Raw genomic sequence first — 19,634 nt, forward strand, 5'->3', positions numbered from 1 at the left:
GTGTGTTTATTGTCTCAGTCGTGTGTTTATTGCCACAGTCGTGTGTTTATTGCCGCAGTCGTGTGTTTATTGTCCCAGTCGTGTGTTTATTGTCTCAGTCGTGTGTGTTTATTGTCCCGGTCGTGTGTTTATTGTCTCAGTCGTGTGTTTATTGCCACAGTCGTGTGTTTATTGCCGCAGTCGTGTGTTTATTGTCCCAGTCGTGTGTTTATTGTCTCAGTCGTGTGTTTATTGTCTCAGTCGTGTGTTTATTGTCTCAGTCGTGTGTTTATTGTCCCAGTCGTGTGTTTATTGTCTCAGTCGTGTGTTTATTGTCTCAGTCGTGTGTTTATTGTCTCAGTCGTGTGTTTATTGTCCCAGTCGTGTGTTTATTGTCTCAGTCGTGTGTTTATTGTCTCAGTCGTGTGTTTATTGTCCCAGTCGTGTGTTTATTGTCTCAGTCGTGTGTTTATTGTCTCAGTCGTGTGTTTATTGTCCCAGTCGTGTGTTTATTGTCTCAGTCGTGTGTTTATTGTCTCAGTCGTGTGTTTATTGTCTCAGTCGTGTGTTTATTGTCCCAGTCGTGTGTTTATTGTCTCGGTCGTGTGTTTATTGTCCCAGTCGTGTGTTTATTGTCCCAGTCGTGTGTTTATTGTCTCAGTCGTGTGTTTATTGTCTCAGTCGTGTGTTTATTGTCTCAGTCGTGTGTTTATTGTCCCAGTCGTGTGTTTATTGTCTCAGTCGTGTGTTTATTGTCTCAGTCGTGTGTTTATTGCCACAGTCGTGTGTTTATTGCCGCAGTCGTGTGTTTATTGTCCCAGTCGTGTGTTTATTGTCTCAGTCGTGTTTTTATTGTCTCAGTCGTGTGTTTATTGTCTCAGTCGTGTGTTTATTGTCTCAGTCGTGTGTTTATTGCCGCAGTCGTGTGTTTATTGTCTCAGTCGTGTGTTTATTGCCTCAGTCGTGTGTTTATTGCCGCAGTCGTGTGTTTATTGTCTCAGTCGTGTGTTTATTGCCTCAGTCGTGTGTTTATTGCCGCAGTCGTGTGTTTATTGTCTCAGTCGTGTGTTTAGTCTCAGTCGTGTGTTTATTGTTCTTTATGTTTCAGCTACACACACGGACATCTTGGTCCCTGTTATTACTCATACCTGTTGGTTTAGACTTTCTGCACGTGAGTACGAATGAAACCAACACAGGCTCATTGGAAAAACCTACCTGTGGCATTATTTTTTGCAAAATACGTACTAATACATACATATCACTGCAGTTTGAAATGAACACTAGAGGCAGTAAAACAGCAAGCACTTTAAATAGTGCTTAAATAAAGAGCTCAAAGACAAGAGTTCAAAACACAAGCCAATATGCCGTGGTAACGAATGTTTTTTTTGTCACATTTGCTTTTAGTAACACTATCGCTTAAGTTTAGGGTGTAGGAGGTATACATTATTTCAATACAATATTTCACATCAGGCGGTGATACGTACAAACACCAACACAATAAAACATTACCAGACACTATAGTTAATTTCTGTACGTGAAGAGAGCAAAATAAAGTCAATTGTGACATATTATACCAAAGAACTCTTCATACAGTAACGATTTAGGATCAAAATGATTCCGACACTTTGACCTGAGCATGTTTTGCTGAAGTGTTTGTTCTTTAATTGCTAATGTGACCTTTAACACCACAGACTGAACTAAATGAAGCATTGCTTGCTCATTGGTTGAGCTAAACTCGTATTCTCTAATAGTGTTCTTAAATTTAACAGCTGATTGGTTGATCCATTACATCCCTTTCTATCAAAGTTATCTGACATTATCAATATGAATTTGTTCTAACTCTGAGTTCTGGTCTTATTTTATTACCATTTTCTAAACTACAGCGATTTAACTGTGATAAAGTGAGAAATGTTGAAGGTGTCTGAATAAATTTGGGTTTGACAGTAAATCAAGTTAAAAAGATTTTTTTGTCTAATTTAGTATGCATTATTTAACTTCAGCAAAGTGTTATGCATGATATATCATATCTTCTTTACATCAGCCACCTGCTCTCTAAGATACCATAACAATCAATATTGCTGGTTTGAGGTTTGCATGAACAACAGTTTTCATTTCCTTTAGTCTACAGAAGTTGAGACGCATCAGCGGATCACTCTTTCCTTTAGAAGGAGGCTGGAGGAGTGAGTCGTAGGCGGCGGAGAGAGAGAGAGAGAGAGAGAGAGAGAGAGAGAGAGAGAGAGAGAGAGAGAGGGAGGGGGAGACCCAGCCTGACCTCAAAGCTCAGAAGATCCAGAAACACATGACTTCCTGACCTCAGCTCTGAGCTTTAGCTTACTCCTGACCCTTGCCCTCTCACTATGAGTCTCTACCCAGACAGTAAAGTCGTCTGGACGCCCACTCGACAACTACTGATTTTGCGAAGCATGCATGTGCCACTTTGATGCAGGTGAAACTTTGCACACATTTCTGACCACATTTCAGGTAGGCTGGCATGAATCCCTCCACCATGGCACGAGTGGACCCTGATTTATTTTACTGACGTGTTCACAAATGAGCTCAGTGGGGGAATTCTGCAGAGTCCTTTGAGTTTACATGCATAACAAAGCAAGTCATCAGTATTTATGATGCATAACTTAAAATCTCTTAAAGTAGACTGATGAATGAATGGCAAAGCACTAAAGGAAATATTTCAGAAAAGCACCAAAAACATTGAAAATTTAGAATTTACTCGCTCTCACGTCATTACAAAATTACAGGAACATAAACGTTTTTTGTTGTTGTTGTGCATACAATGAAGGTCAATAGCAACCAAAATGGTTTGGTTACCAACAATCTTTAAAATATCTTTTTATTATATTTTGGAGAAGAAAGTAAGTGGTTCAGTTCAGGTTTGGAGCAACATGAGCTGAACAAACGTCAGTAACACTTTAGTTTAAGGTCTAATTCTCACTATTAAGTTGCTTATTACAGTATAATGCATATTACTAGGATATTTATATAAAGCACATAAATGCATGACTATATTCTAAATCCCTTAATACCTAAATTTAAACACACACAAAAATTACTTCCTTTACTTAAACTGACCCACACCACCACACCTGACCCTAACTCTACCCTTAAACTGACCCACACCACCACACCTGTCCCTAACTCTACCCTTAAACTGACCCTCACCACCGCACCTGTCCCTAACTCTACCCTTAAACTGACCCACACCACCACACCTGACCCTAACTCTACCCTTAAACTGACCCACACCACCACACCTGACCCTAACTCTACCCTTAAACTGACCCACACCACCACACCTGACCCTAACTCTACCCTTAAACTGACCCACACCACCACACCTGACCCTAACTCTACCCTTAAACTGACCCACATCACCACACCTGTCCCTAACTCTACCCTTAAACTGACCCACACCACCACACCTGTCCCTAACTCTACCCTTAAACTGACCCACACCACCACACCTGTCCCTAACTCTACCCTTAAACTGACCCACACCACCACACCTGTCCCTAACTCTACCCTTAAACTGACCCACACCACCACACCTGACCCTAACTCTACCCTTAAACTGACCCACACCACCACACCTGTCCCAAACTCTACCCTTAAACTGACCCACACCACCACACCTGTCCCTAACTCTACCCTTAAACTGACCCACATCACCACACCTGACCCTAACTCTACCCTTAAACTGACCCACACCACCACACCTGACCCTAACTCTACCCTTAAACTGACCCACATCACCACACCTGACCCTAACTCTACTCTTAAACTGACCCACACCACCTCACCTGTCCCTAACTCTACCCTTAAACTGACCCACACCACCACACCTGTCCCTAACTCTACCCTTAAACTGATCCACACCACCACACCTGTCCCTAACTCTACCCTTAAACTGACCCACACCACCACACCTGTCCCTAACTTTACCCTTAAACTGACCCACACCACCACACCTGACCCTAACTCTACCCTTAAACTGACCCACACCACCACACCTGTCCCTAACTCTACCCTTAAACTGACCCTCACCACCACACCTGTCCCTAACTTTACCCTTAAACTGACCCACACCACCACACCTGTCCCTAAGTCTACCCTTAAACTGACCCACACACCACACCTGTCCCTAACTTTACCCTTAAACTGACCCACACCACCACACCTGACCCTAACTCTACCCTTAAACTGACCCACACCACCACACCTGTCCCTAACTCTACCCTTAAACTGACCCTCACCACCACACCTGTCCCTAACTTTACCCTTAAACTGACCCACACCACCACACCTGTCCCTAAGTCTACCCTTAAACTGACCCACACACCACACCTGTCCCTAACTCTACCCTTAAACTGATCCACACCACCACACCTGTCCCTAACTCTACCCTTAAACTGACCCACACCACCACACCTGTCCCTAACTCTACCCTTAAACTGACCCACACCACCACACCTGACCCTAACTCTACCCTTAAACTGACCCACACCACCACACCTGTCCCTAACTCTACCCTTAAACTGACCCAGACCACCACACCTGACCCTAACTCTACCCTTAAACTGATCCACACCACCACACCTGTCCCTAACTCTACCCTTAAACTGACCCACACCACCACACCTGTCCCTAACTCTACCCTTAAACTGATCAACACCACCACACCTGACCCTAACTCTAACCTTAAACTGACCCACACCACCACACCTGTCCCTAACTCTACCCTTATACTGACCCACACCACCACACCTGTCCTTAACTCTACCCTTAAACTGACCCACACAACCACACCTGACCCTAACTCTACCCTTAAACTGACCCACACCACCACACCTGTCCTTAACTCTACCCTTAAACTGACCCACACCACCACACATGACCCTAACTCTACCCTTAAACTGACCCACACCACCACACCTGACCCTAACTCTACCCTTAAACTGACCCACAACACCACACCTGACCCTAACTCTACCCTTAAACTGACCCACACCACCACACCTGTCCCTAACTCTACCCTTAAACTGACCCACACCACCACACCTGTCCCTAACTCTACCCTTAAACTGACCCACACCACCACACCTGTCCCTAACTCTACCCTTAAACTGACCCACACCACCTCACCTGTCCCTAACTCTACCCTTAAACTGACCCACACCACCACACCAGACCCTAACTCTACCCTTATACTGACCCACACCACCACACCAGACCCTAACTCTACCCTTATACTGACCCACACCACCACACCTGTCCCTAACTCTACCCTTAAACTGACCCTCACCACCACACCTGTCCCTAACTTTACCCTTAAACTGACCCACACCACCACACCTGTCCCTAACTCTACCCTTATACTGACCCACACCACCACACCTGTCCCTAACTTTACCCTTAAACTGACCCTCATCACCACACCTGTCCCTAACTCTACCCTGAAACTGACCCTCACCACCACACCTGTCCCTAACTTTACCCTTAAACTGACCCACACCACCACACCTGTCCCTAACTCTACCCTTATACTGACCCACACCACCAGACCTGTCCCTAACTCTACCCTTATACTGACCCACACCACCACACCTGTCCCTAACTCTACCCTTGAACTGACCCTCATCACCACACCTGTCCCTAACTCTACCCTTAAACTGACCCTCACCACCACACCTGTCCCTAACTTTACCCTTAAACTGACCCACACCACCACACCTGTCCCTAACTCTACCCTTATACTGACCCACACCACCAGACCTGTCCCTAACTCTACCCTTAAACTGACCCACACCACCACACCTGACCCTAACTCTACCCTTAAACTGACCCACACCACCACACCTGACCCTAACTCTACCCTTAAACTGACCCACACCACCACACCTGACCCTAACTCTACCCTTAAACTGACCCACACCACCACACCTGTCCCTAACTCTACCCTTAAACTGACCCACACCACCACACCTGACCCTAACTCTACCCTTAAACTGACCCACACCACCACACCTGACCCTAACTCTACCCTTAAACTGACCCACACCACCACACCTGTCCCTAACTCTACCCTTAAACTGACCCACACCACCACACCTGTCCCTAACTCTACCCTTAAACTGACCCACACCACCACACCTGACCCTAACTCTACCCTTAAACTGACCCACACCACCACACCTGTCTCTAACTCTACCCTTAAACTGACCCACACCACCACACCTGTCCCTAACTCTACCCTTAAACTGATCCACACCACCACACCTGTTCCTAACTCTACCCTTAAACTGACCCACATCACCACACCTGTCCCTAACTCTACCCTTATACTGACCCACACCACCACACCTGACCCTAACTCTACCCTTAAACTGACCCACACCACCACACCTGACCCTAACTCTACCCTTAAACTGACCCACACCACCACACCTGTCCCTAACCCTACCCTTAAACTGACCCACACCACCACACCTGTCCCTAACTCTACCCTTAAACTGACCCACACCACCACACCTGACCCTAACTCTACCCATAAACTGACCCACACCACCACACCTGACCCTAACTCTACCCTTAAGCTGACCCACACCACCACACCTGACCCTAACTCTACCCTTAAACTGACCCACACCACCACACCTGTCCTTAACTCTACCCTTAAACTGACCCACACCACCACACCTGACCCTAACTCTACCCTTAAACTGACCCACATCACCACACCTGTCCCTAACTCTACCCTTAAACTGACCCACATCACCACACCTGTCCCTAACTCTACCCTTAAACTGACCCACACCACCACACCTGACCCTAACTCTACCCTTAAACTGACCCACACCACCACACCTGACCCTAACTCTAACCTTAAACTGACCCACACCACCACACCTGACCCTAACTCTACCCTTAAACTGACCCACACCACCACACCTGACCCTAACTCTACCCTTAAACTGACCCACACCACCACACCTGACCCTAACTCTACCCTTAAACTGACCCACACCACCACACCTGTCCCTAACTCTACCCTTAAACTGACCCACACCACCACACCTGTCCCTAACTCTACCCTTAAACTGACCCAAACCACCACACCTGTCCCTAACTCTACCCTTAAACTGACCCACACCACCACACCTGTCTCTAACTTTACCCTTAAACTGACCAACACCACCACACCTGACCCTAACTCTACCCTTAAACTGACCCACACCACCACACCTGACCCTAACTCTACACTTAAACTGACCCACACCACCACACCTGACCCTAACTCTACCCTTAAACTGACCCACACCTCCACACCTGTCCCTAACTCTACCCTTAAACTGACCCACACCACCACACCTGACCCTAACTCTACCCTTAAACTGACCCACACCACCACACCTGACCCTAACTCTAGCCTTAAACTGACCCACATCACCACACCTGTCCCTAACTCTACCCTTAAACTGACCCTCACCACCACACCTGTCCCTAACTTTACCCTTAAACTGACCCACACCACCACACCTGTCCCTAACTCTACCCTTAAACTGATCCACACCACCACACCTGTTCCTAACTCTACCCTTAAACTGACCCACATCACCACACCTGTCCCTAACTCTACCCTTATACTGACCCACACCACCACACCTGACCCTAACTCTACCCTTAAACTGACCCACACCACCACACCTGACCCTAACTCTACCCTTAAACTGACCCACACCACCACACCTGTCCCTAACCCTACCCTTAAACTGACCCACACCACCACACCTGTCCCTAACTCTACCCTTAAACTGACCCACACCACCACACCTGACCCTAACTCTACCCATAAACTGACCCACACCACCACACCTGACCCTAACTCTACCCTTAAGCTGACCCACACCACCACACCTGACCCTAACTCTACCCTTAAACTGACCCACACCACCACACCTGTCCTTAACTCTACCCTTAAACTGACCCACACCACCACACCTGACCCTAACTCTACCCTTAAACTGACCCACATCACCACACCTGTCCCTAACTCTACCCTTAAACTGACCCACATCACCACACCTGTCCCTAACTCTACCCTTAAACTGACCCACACCACCACACCTGACCCTAACTCTACCCTTAAACTGACCCACACCACCACACCTGACCCTAACTCTAACCTTAAACTGACCCACACCACCACACCTGACCCTAACTCTACCCTTAAACTGACCCACACCACCACACCTGACCCTAACTCTACCCTTAAACTGACCCACACCACCACACCTGACCCTAACTCTACCCTTAAACTGACCCACACCACCACACCTGTCCCTAACTCTACCCTTAAACTGACCCACACCACCACACCTGTCCCTAACTCTACCCTTAAACTGACCCAAACCACCACACCTGTCCCTAACTCTACCCTTAAACTGACCCACACCACCACACCTGTCTCTAACTTTACCCTTAAACTGACCAACACCACCACACCTGACCCTAACTCTACCCTTAAACTGACCCACACCACCACACCTGACCCTAACTCTACACTTAAACTGACCCACACCACCACACCTGACCCTAACTCTACCCTTAAACTGACCCACACCTCCACACCTGTCCCTAACTCTACCCTTAAACTGACCCACACCACCACACCTGACCCTAACTCTACCCTTAAACTGACCCACACCACCACACCTGACCCTAACTCTAGCCTTAAACTGACCCACATCACCACACCTGTCCCTAACTCTACCCTTAAACTGACCCTCACCACCACACCTGTCCCTAACTTTACCCTTAAACTGACCCACACCACCACACCTGTCCCTAACTCTACCCTTAAACTGATCCACACCACCACACCTGACCCTAACTCTACCCTTAAACTGACCCACACCACCACACCTGACCCTAACTCTACCCTTAAACTGACCCACACCACCACACCTGTCCCTAACTCTACCCTTAAACTGACCCACACCACCACACCTGTCCCTAACTCTACCCTTAAACTGACCCACACCACCACACCTGTCTCTAACTTTACCCTTAAACTGACCCACACCACACCTGACCCTAACTCTACCCTTAAACTGACCCACACCACCACACCTGACCCTAACTCTACACTTAAACTGACCCACACCACCACACCTGACCCTAACTCTACCCTTAAACTGACCCACACACACCACACCTGACCCTAACTCTACCCTTAAACTGACCCACACCACCACACCTGTCCCTAACTCTACCCTTAAACTGACCCACACCACCACACCTGTCCCTAACTCTACCCTTAAACTGACCCACACCACCACACCTGACCCTAACTCTACCCTTAAACTGACCCACACCACCACACCTGTCCCTAACTCTACCCTTAAACTGACCCACACACCACACCTGTCCCTAACTCTACCCTTAAACTGACCCACACCACCACACCTGACCCTAACTCTACCCTTAAACTGACCCACACCACCACACCTGACCCTAACTCTACCCTTAAACTGACCCACACCACCACACCTGTCCCTAACTCTACCCTTAAACTGACCCACACCACCACACCTGTCCCTAACTCTACCCTTAAACTGACCCACACCACCACACCTGACCCTAACTCTACCCTTAAACTGACCCACACCACCACACCTGTCCCTAACTCTACCCTTAAACTGACCCACACCACCACACCTGTCCCTAACTCTACCCTTAAACTGACCCACACCACCACACCTGTCCCTAACTCTACCCTTAAACTAAACCAAACCACCACACCTGTCCCTAACTTTACCCTTAAACTGACCCACACCACCACACCTGTCCCTAACTCTACCCTTAAACTGACCCACACCACCACACCTGTCCCTAACTCTACCCTTAAACTGACCCACACCACCACACCTGTCCCTAACTCTACCCTTAAACTGACCCACACCACCACACCTGACCCTAACTCTACCCTTAAACTGACCCACACCACCACACCTGACCCTAACTCTACCCTTAAAATGACCCACACCACCACACCTGACCCTAACTCTACCCTTAAACTGACCCACACCACCACACCTGTCCCTAACTCTACCCTTAAACTGACCCACACCACCACACCTGACCCTAACTCTACCCTTAAACTGACCCACACCACCACACCTGACCCTAACTCTACCCTTAAACTGACCCACACCACCACACCTGACCCTAACTCTACCCTTAAACTGACCCACACCACCACACCTGACCCTAACTCTACCCGTATCCCACCTCAATATCAGCAAAAGTGTTTTGCAAAACAATATGGACACAATAAGTACATGATTGGACTTATATTTTGATTTAAGTACATAGTAGTTAAGGTCACCTAATATAAAGTAGGACCAACGTCCTTCCAGTAACATTAATGGAATGTTCCTTTTAAAGTTTTCTGGAATGGAATTTTTTTAAAATGAAGCAACTTGTTTCAGAACATTCTGTTAACATTCACATGTAACGTTCCCATAATGTCTGAAGAATGATACGACGGAATGTTGCCTGAACGCTCCAACAACCAAGAAGAAAACATACAACAACATCTTAAAAACATTCTTAGATGAATTAAAAAAAGGAGACATTTTTCATTTTTGCATGAACACAAGCAATTAATCATTCTTCGAAAATTCAGTTCATTTAAAATTTTCAAGAACGATCTGAGAAAATCTTGTCATAGTCTAGACACTTTGGTTGACAATATGACAAGTTTCAATTCACAGTTATAACAGGAACCCAAACTCGCACCTAAACCAAGACATGTTATTAAAGCACATCCAACCAAACCAGACAGAAATGGCACGGCGGCTCACCCTCAACAGCCAGAGCTTTTCCTGAGGGAAGATCCTCGATGGTTTAATGAAGTGAGATCGGCACACTGAACTTTTGACTTGAGCCAATGGGCAAGTTAGTGGCTATTTCTGTGGTTCTATTAAATTTAACAGGAACTAAAGCATTTTTTTTTACACTTCACGGCCTCAGCAAAAGTGCAGACAGCTAAGTATCATGTGGTCCTGCTATGAGGTGTAAGGCTAGCCAGATGACTTCCTGTTGCTTCATTCTCACTCAAAACTGCGCTGGTTCCACTTCTCTTCACAGAAGAGCGTCGATACGAGCTGTGCTTCCAATAAACAGACAGCGAGAGGAAAACTTGGGCTTTCACATGTTGCCAGCCGTCTTAATAAAGATAACCGTTATGTGTGGGCTGATTTAAGCAATTCATTCATTTTTACCGTCACTTTTATGATCCTACATGCGACTAATATTCCCAGCACAAATCTCTAAACATTCTTGCATCACGATACATTTACTCGAGTCTGCAAAATGAAGTGAGTTTGTGCTTAAAACAAGAGAAAATATCTGCAACTGGAGAATAATCTTGAATTAGGTGTATTTTCCATTGCCAGATAACTCACTTCTCTTGATGATGTCTTGCTTGTCCAGTAAGAATGATTAGACATTTGTGCTGGAAAAAGTTATTATTATTAAGTTAAGATTATTTTTCTCACCCCATTGGCAGATCATTTTGCCTGTTTTAAGCAAAAACTCACTTCATTTAGATTTTATTTTCAACAAAACAAGAAAAAATATCTTATGTCGTTTTACTGATCTAGTAAATGCATCTTGATTTAAGAATTGTTAGATATTTGGACTGGAAACAAGACAAAAATACTAAATAAGAAGAGCATGTTTTGCAGTGTATGATTCATCTGGAGCTTCATCTCGAAACGGTTTCCAGAAACATCTGAGTAAAGAACAAACAATCTGTCCTGATGTTAAAGCCAAGCATTCACGAGGGACTTGAGCAAAACCCGAGCCGAATTGTGAAGCTTCTGAAGGATTTCGACTTGCACAACATCTAAGGACATGAACTTTCTCCCGATTACTTTTAATAGGAATGAGTTAATGTTGGATGATGGCTCTCCTGAGGGTTGTGCGGAGCTTCCTAACCGGATCAGGAAGGAACAGGCTCGCTGTCAAGGCCTTCGCCGGCTAAAAAATCCACTGAAATGAGAGGAAGGGTCTTCGCTGTTCCTCGAGGTGGACAGGAAAGGGGGCAGAGGTTTAGTTTCGGTCACATTATGACTGAAAACATGCGCCGTCGGATCTACTGAGAAGCCACTTTGAGCCAGTTTCCAGAAACCTTCAGCCCTGTTTAGCGTCTCTTCCTGACAGCGTGAATTACAGTCTCTGATACGAGCGCAAACACCGCTCTTCTTACTCAGTATTTCTGCCTTGTTTAGACCAAACATCTACAAATTCTTACGTTGAGAAACATTTACTAGACAAGCAAAAATTATTGTCTTATTTTGGGGGGGAAAAAAAGAAAAAATTACTCAAAATGAAGAGAGTTTTTGCTTAAATAAGCTAAATAATCTGCCAATGGGGTGAGAAAAATAATCTTAATTTAATTATGTTGAAACGCACCACTCGGGAAACGCTCTCAATACATACACTGCAAAAAATGCTTTTCTTACTCAGTATTTTTGTCTTGTTTCTAGTCCACTTCTTACATTAAGAAACATTTACTAGACAAGTAAAAATTATAGTCTGGTTTTGGGGAAAATAACTCAAAATGAAGAGAGTTTTTGCTTAAAATAAGATAAATAATCTGCCAATGGGGTGAGAAAAATAATCTTGTTTTCTGTTTGAATTAAGATTATTTTTCTCACCCCATTGGCAGATTATTTATCTTATTTTAAGCAAAAACTCTCTTCATTTAGAGTTATTTTCCCCCAAAACAAGACAATTACTTTTTCTTGTCTAGTAAATACTTCTTGTTTTAAGATTTTTTAGATGTTTGGACTCGAAACAAGACAGAAATACTGAGTAAGAAGAGCATTTTTTGCAGTGTGGACTTCACCCGTTTCATATCGCACACTTTTATGGACATTGTCACATTGCATGATAGTTGTAATTAAACGAGCAGAAGATAAGAAGGTATACTCATATTCATGGCACACAAGCAGATTTCAGTGTGAAGCGCTCACAAAACCACAAAACCAACATTCAGTCTGAAAACGGCAAACAAACAGAATGCATTATAGTTTCACTTGATCAACACAGTTCATCTGTACAGCTCTCCGTCTATGAGAATACGCATCCGTCGCGTAAGACAAGCAGGAAAAACATTAAAAGTCTTCACATGATTAAATGAGACCAAGTTCTGAATTCTAATGTAATCTCCATAAAAATGTGATATTACAAATATTCTCTAAATGGAAAACCATTTGATAGGTGGGAACAAACAAAGGATGCTTAAATCAATTAGTTTTTATGTTAATTGGATTGATGAAACATTTAATATTACTTCTCACACATTACAACAAAACTAAACATGACAATAATTATGTATGAAACTATTTTTAGTAACTATTTTTTACCATTTCTTTAATTTTTCTTTAAAAATATTATATCAGGGTTTCTGCAGGTTTTATGAAGGCACATTTAAGACCAGTTTAAGAGAATATAAGGAATAAATTAAAGGGAAAATACATCAGTATGTTCTCTAAATGTAAATGAGAATTAGTGATATATTTCCAACAGATCTTCATTACTTTTTAATTAATTTTACAAAAAATTGCCTAAAGTTTGAGATGAGAAATCTTGTGCTTTTCTGCCTAAACCGAGAGCAATAATCCTCATCTTAACTCAGATGTGACGTTCAGACCCGATGCTGATATTTGCTCTTGTTTTAAGCTCAAACTCTCTTCATTTGTTCAGTTCCTCAGAACACAAGACTTGATTTCTTCCCTTTGCTGTCGTTAATGAATCTTGATTTAAGGATGTTCTGAGTTTGAGCTGGAGAACAGAAATCCTGAGGAAGATCCTCATTTCTGCAGCGCATGTGATTTAATGCACAGCCTTATGAAATCTGATGTATAGTTTATTGTGTTCATGTTTCTGGCCTCTGCTTTAACGGTCAGATTAAATGTGCCGGACTCTCGCTCATCTTCTGAACACAGATGAAGATATTTGTAATGAAATGGACAGATTTCTGTCCTCCATTGACAGGCTAAGCAACTTCCACTGAGGCTTCAGAAGCTCATAAAGAGAAACGGATCCGTACGGATCGAGCGGATTATTCCAGATGTCCTGAAGAGACTCCATGGGTTTATATGAGGAAGGAAAGTCTGACGGGTTTGAGCGACATTAGGGAGGAAATGATCCCAGGACTCTCATTAATGGAGAACTGGCCCTTTAAGAGGCGGACCTACTGTTGATTTATTCAGACAAGTGTTGACCAATCCCGTGTCTTTCTGCATTATACAGTCAGTTCTGTTTTTATGAGTGGATTCGGTGACTCCGCCCACATTTAATGCATCACAGAAACTTTAACACGTTCTGCTCCAATCGAAGACATGTTTAAGGCCTTAAGGTCAAAGGAAGTGGAAACCCTGAATATGAACTGCATTGAAACCATTTTTTTCATATAAATGTTTTGTTTTTATTTTTGTGTGTTTGCCTAATGCATTAATGTAAACTCCCTCAGTGGGCAGTTGAGAAATGGACATAAAACATGCGTTCATTTGTGCACTTGCACTTTGGGTCTGTGGAGCTGCGGTTAATCATGAAATTGCAAACATTAAAATCATCAGACATTTTGTGCTCATTCCACAACACATCAGTGTGTGTGTGTGTGTGTGTGTGTGTGTGTGTGTCTGTGTGTGTGTCAAACCTTTGCATGTTCATGACCATAAATGAGACGGAAAACAAACTAGGTTAACCAGTATTTCAGACGACTTGCAGGTCAATTATGTATAATGCATTATAATGGCATTTAGAATGTACATTGCAGTACATTATATATGTTTAATAAATAATTGTAACTAAAGTTTAAATGCATTACATTTGCAGATTGTTGCATCTGAAATGGGTTGTTTGTCATGTGTTTCAATGCATTAGAGTGTGTTCAATGAATAGATAAATAGATAAGAATTACTGTATTTTTACTGCGGCTACAATTATTCATGAGAACATGCAAGGCATAATTTACACTTTTATAATGCATTAAATAAAAAAGTGAAAAGTGTTACCAAAAAGCATAAGCTTTGAGCATGAGCCTCACACACACGTTTGTTTTTGTGAAATGTGGGGACATTCCATAGGCGTAATGGTTTTTATACTGTAAAAACTTATTTTCTGTCCCCTTACACACACACACACACACACACACACACACACACACACACACACACACACACACACACACACACACACACACACACACACACACACACACACACACCGTGTATATACATATGCAACCCCCAGATGCATCTGCTTCACGCATGCGATGCCGTAACTGGTTCTCAGAGCTGAATTTCCAGCCCAGTGAACTGGAGGCGTCTTTAGGTGCGGCTTATGGCCACTAATGAAGTAAATGCTTCTGTATAATCCAGCAATCTGTGTATGAACACGTGCACGATAACACACTAAAGCATATCTGAGCCATTTCAAAAGAGACACAATCCATCATCTTTACGCTGAAACCAAACAGCCACTCCTGTGAACGCACACACACACACACACACACACACACACACACACACACACACACACACACACACACACACACACACACACACACACACACACACACACACACACACACACACACACTCACACAAAAGCAATCTTTACTGTAAAGCCTGTGTGCTTGGGCCGTTTTCAGCGCACCAAAGCTAAATGAGCAAAGGGCAGCACAAAGTGCCGAGCGGTTTTAGCATTAAATCAGTGTAAACAGCCTTTCTGCTGCCATTTCCACACTTTACATTTATGACAACAGTGTAAAGTCCATCACGATGCATGTGTTATATAACCGTCTCATCTGTGCTTCACACACACTGGACATTCCCTGAGCTCTAAAACACAAAACCACAGGGAAAAGAGGATTCAAACTCTCACTTCAACAACGAAAACGAACTAACAGCAGAAATCTTTAAGACTGATCAAATGTCACCGACGGTCAGATTTTTCTCTTTTTTTCCCATGCTTTTTTTAAAGACCATGATCAAATACTACGGTTTCTAATTCATGTTCATTTTTCAGCCCAACTCATTTAAACGTTAATACAGTCGGTAATGAAAAATTCATATTATAATCAAAAATCAAGCAATTTAACTAGACTTTTGGACTGTATATGCAATTACACACACACGTTTGTTTTTGTGACATATGGGGACATTCCATAGGCGCAATGGCTGATGTTTATACTGTCCAAACCGTATTTTCTATCCCCTTACACTGCCCCTAAACCTACCCATCACACACACACACACACACACACACACACACACACACACACACACACACACACACACACACACACACACACACACACACACACACACACACACACACACACACACACACACACACACACACACACACACACACACACACACACACACACACACACACACACACACAGCCCCTAAACCTACCCATCACAGGAAACATTCTGCATTTTTACTTTCTCATAAAAACTCCTCCTGTGTGATTTATAAGCCTTTTGTAAAGTGGGGCCATGGGTAATGTCCTCATATTTCACCCTCTCCTGTAATACCTGTGTCATACCCATGGCATTATACACATTTGTGTCCTCATATGTCACAAAAACATGCCCACACACACACACACACACAACAAGAACACACAACCTTTACGGGCATAACTCCAAATGACAAATTTTTCAATTTCCATTTTCAGTTTCTGTTTTTCTTTTCTTTTTTTTCTTTTGCTCTCGCCCGCTTTTACCATCAGTGTCCCGCGGAGAATCTGAGTCTGACCTCAGAAAGCAGAATCAGACATTCACTGACCCCTCTTTCGCATTAATTTCGCAAGTTGTGTTTGCATCATAAATGTCCTCCGTGTCTCTGATTTCCTAAACCCAGCAGGCCAGACGCTGTGTGTGTGTGTGTGTGTGTGTGTGTGTGTGTGTGTGTGTGTGTTAATGTGACTGTCACACGAATCTGACTGTAGATCTGGAATTAAACTCTGCTTACACTGCAAACATTTGAGCTTTTTTTAGTTTTTTTTCCCTGATATGCAACTGTAGTTGATGTCAGAGAACATGTAGAAACTCAGCCTCAGGAGCGATCACACGTGCTCAACAAATGAGAAATTAATATTGTGCAATCAAATAAAAACACACAAAACATCCGTTCATTCTTTAGCATGACTTTAACTTTAACTCAAAGCCATTCTCAGTTTGGCAAAGGCTCTATTAAGTCAAACCTGTCACTTCGGTGAAAACTTGAAAAACGTGAAAACAAAACACTCTTTATTCCACAGTGTCAGTATTACAGTGTGATTATAATATTTAAATACTGAGTAATATTGATTATCTACATGTGCTGACTAAAGGGTTAGAGTTTGGTTTGGTTGTGTGTAATTATGCATCTTTTACTGTAGTTAACAGAAGTAACAAACACAGTAAAATAAAGTGTAGCCAACTTTGATAGACTTTGGAAATCTAAAAATCTCAGTTCATCGTTTAAATCAAATCTCTGCAGAGGTGTGTTTATAATAAAGCTGAAACTAAAGAGTGTTTTGCATATGAAGAACCCCCAGCCGGATAAAACATCACATCAGTGATAGTCTAGTGTGTGTTTCAGAGCCAGCACTTTTCTGTGCTGGGGAATTTTTGACAAGAACTATAGCAACATTTCCCACCGGACACAAATAAACACAATTTTATTAAATTTAACAAATATAAATAATTAAATCTAACGCAACAACATTCACTGTTAATGCAGATTCTTCACTTTGACACTCAGATGCGAGCCACTAAAACTCTGACAGACCTGGAAATGCTGATGAATTCTCTAAACTAAAAGCACATTTATACCCTAATGTTCCGAACACACACACACACACACACACACACACACACACACACACACACACACACGTCTCAGTTTATTCCCATATCCTCAGCTTATTAGTGCTATTATAATCGCACTTACCCGAAGTGAAGGATGTTTTTCTGACACTGAAGCGTCTGTGCAGCATGTGTGTGTGTGTGTGTGTGTGTGTGTCTCTCTGTGTGTGTGTGTGTGTCTCTCTCTCTGTGTGTGTGAGCAGATGTTCACCTGCTCGCTAAAGGTGGTCTGGAAGTGCACTGACCTGTAGGGGATCTCGAGGAGTTCGTGACGCGGGAGCGAGCTTTCTGTCCGTCCGGCCGGGCGCGCGCAACAGGTTCGGCTCGGCGAGGAAGCGGACACGGCTGTCAGTGCGCGTGCAGGGGCTTTAAGACGCTCAGACGCGCGGCCGACCAGACCTAATGGCGCTGTCTCACAATACCACGAGCTGCCTAACTAGACAACACTCTCTCTCTCTCTCTCTCTCTCTCTCTCTCTCTCTCTCTCTCTCTCTCTCTCTCTCTCTCTCTCTCTCTTCTCTCTCTCTCTCTCTCTCTCTCTCTCTCTCTCTCTCTCTCTCTCTCTCACACACGCACGTTTGTTTGTTTTTGTGAAATGTGGGGACGTTCCATAGGCGTAATTTTTTTTATACCGTGCATTGTATCCCCCTACACTGCCCCTTCCCCTAAACCTACACACACACACACACACACACACACACACACACACACACACACACACACACACACACACACACACACACACACACACACACACACACACACTGCTCTTAAACCTACCCATCACAGGAAACATTCGGCATTTTTACTTTCTCAAAAAAAAAAGTTTTGAGCCTTTTGACAAGTGGGGACATGAGTTAATCATCATTAATCAATAATATGCTGCACACAGATGTAAGGATTTTATGCATTCTGTCATTTCAATTAATGCCCAAAAATGATTAATAGACTTGAAATATATATATAATTTTTTTTATTATTATTACAGAAATATTACCTAAATATATAAAAAAAAGTCATGACAATGGCTCAAATGATCATGCCGTCTAGTTAGGCTGTGTGTGTGTGTGTGTGTGTGTGTGTGTGTGTGTGTGTGTGTGTGTGTGTGTGTGTGTGTGTGTGTGTGTGTGTGTGTGTGTGTGTGTGTGTGTGTGTGTGTGTGTGTGTGTGTGTGTTTGGGACACCGCCGTTGTTTCTCCGCCCATCTGGAACACCTTTGGAAGCACATGGAGAAACGCGGAAGAGCCAGAAATCAACGCCACATTAGTAGCCTGTTTTCCTTAACACACTACCGATATTAGGCTACCACACACACACACACACACACACACACACGTGTTGTCGAATCACGAACAAGCCTCCAGCGATCTCGGCATTGGGCCATATCTCGTTTTTGAGTGTTGTTGATATGCTAGATAATGTAAAATAATAAATTGCCATACCTTATGAATGTTTCTACAGACACTTACTGCACTTGTTGAAATGCACGAGCTGCATTATGCTTCCAGGTGACAGGTGATGGGTGACTTCTGCAGTAGTTTTCCTCCAAACTCCTGAAAGCTCCTGGAATAGCCATGATGACTCCGCGATATTTTATTATTGCATCACTGTTTCACATGATCATAAGTTCAGATATGCGTAATAAAGATAATTTGTGACGTAACGAGAGTCATTAGCATCATTAGTCATATGACTGGTGTGT

General features: G+C 43.7%; 1 protein-coding gene across 1 annotated transcript in view; it reads right to left on the reverse strand.

Annotated features, from left to right (window-relative positions):
* The window catches only part of pparg (peroxisome proliferator-activated receptor gamma), a 65,244-nt gene extending 47,094 nt beyond the window's left edge, over positions 1-18,150 (reverse strand). The window contains exon 1 of the mRNA XM_067432157.1: positions 18,018-18,150. Coding sequence (XP_067288258.1) covers positions 18,018-18,063 — 46 coding nt within the window. The 5' untranslated portion in view covers positions 18,064-18,150. The remainder of the gene's footprint in view (positions 1-18,017) is intronic.
* Between the last annotated feature and the right edge of the window lie 1,484 nt (positions 18,151-19,634).

This window comes from Pseudorasbora parva, chromosome 22 (genome assembly GCF_024679245.1).
Source record: "Pseudorasbora parva isolate DD20220531a chromosome 22, ASM2467924v1, whole genome shotgun sequence".
Classification (NCBI taxonomy): domain Eukaryota; kingdom Metazoa; phylum Chordata; class Actinopteri; order Cypriniformes; family Gobionidae; genus Pseudorasbora; species Pseudorasbora parva.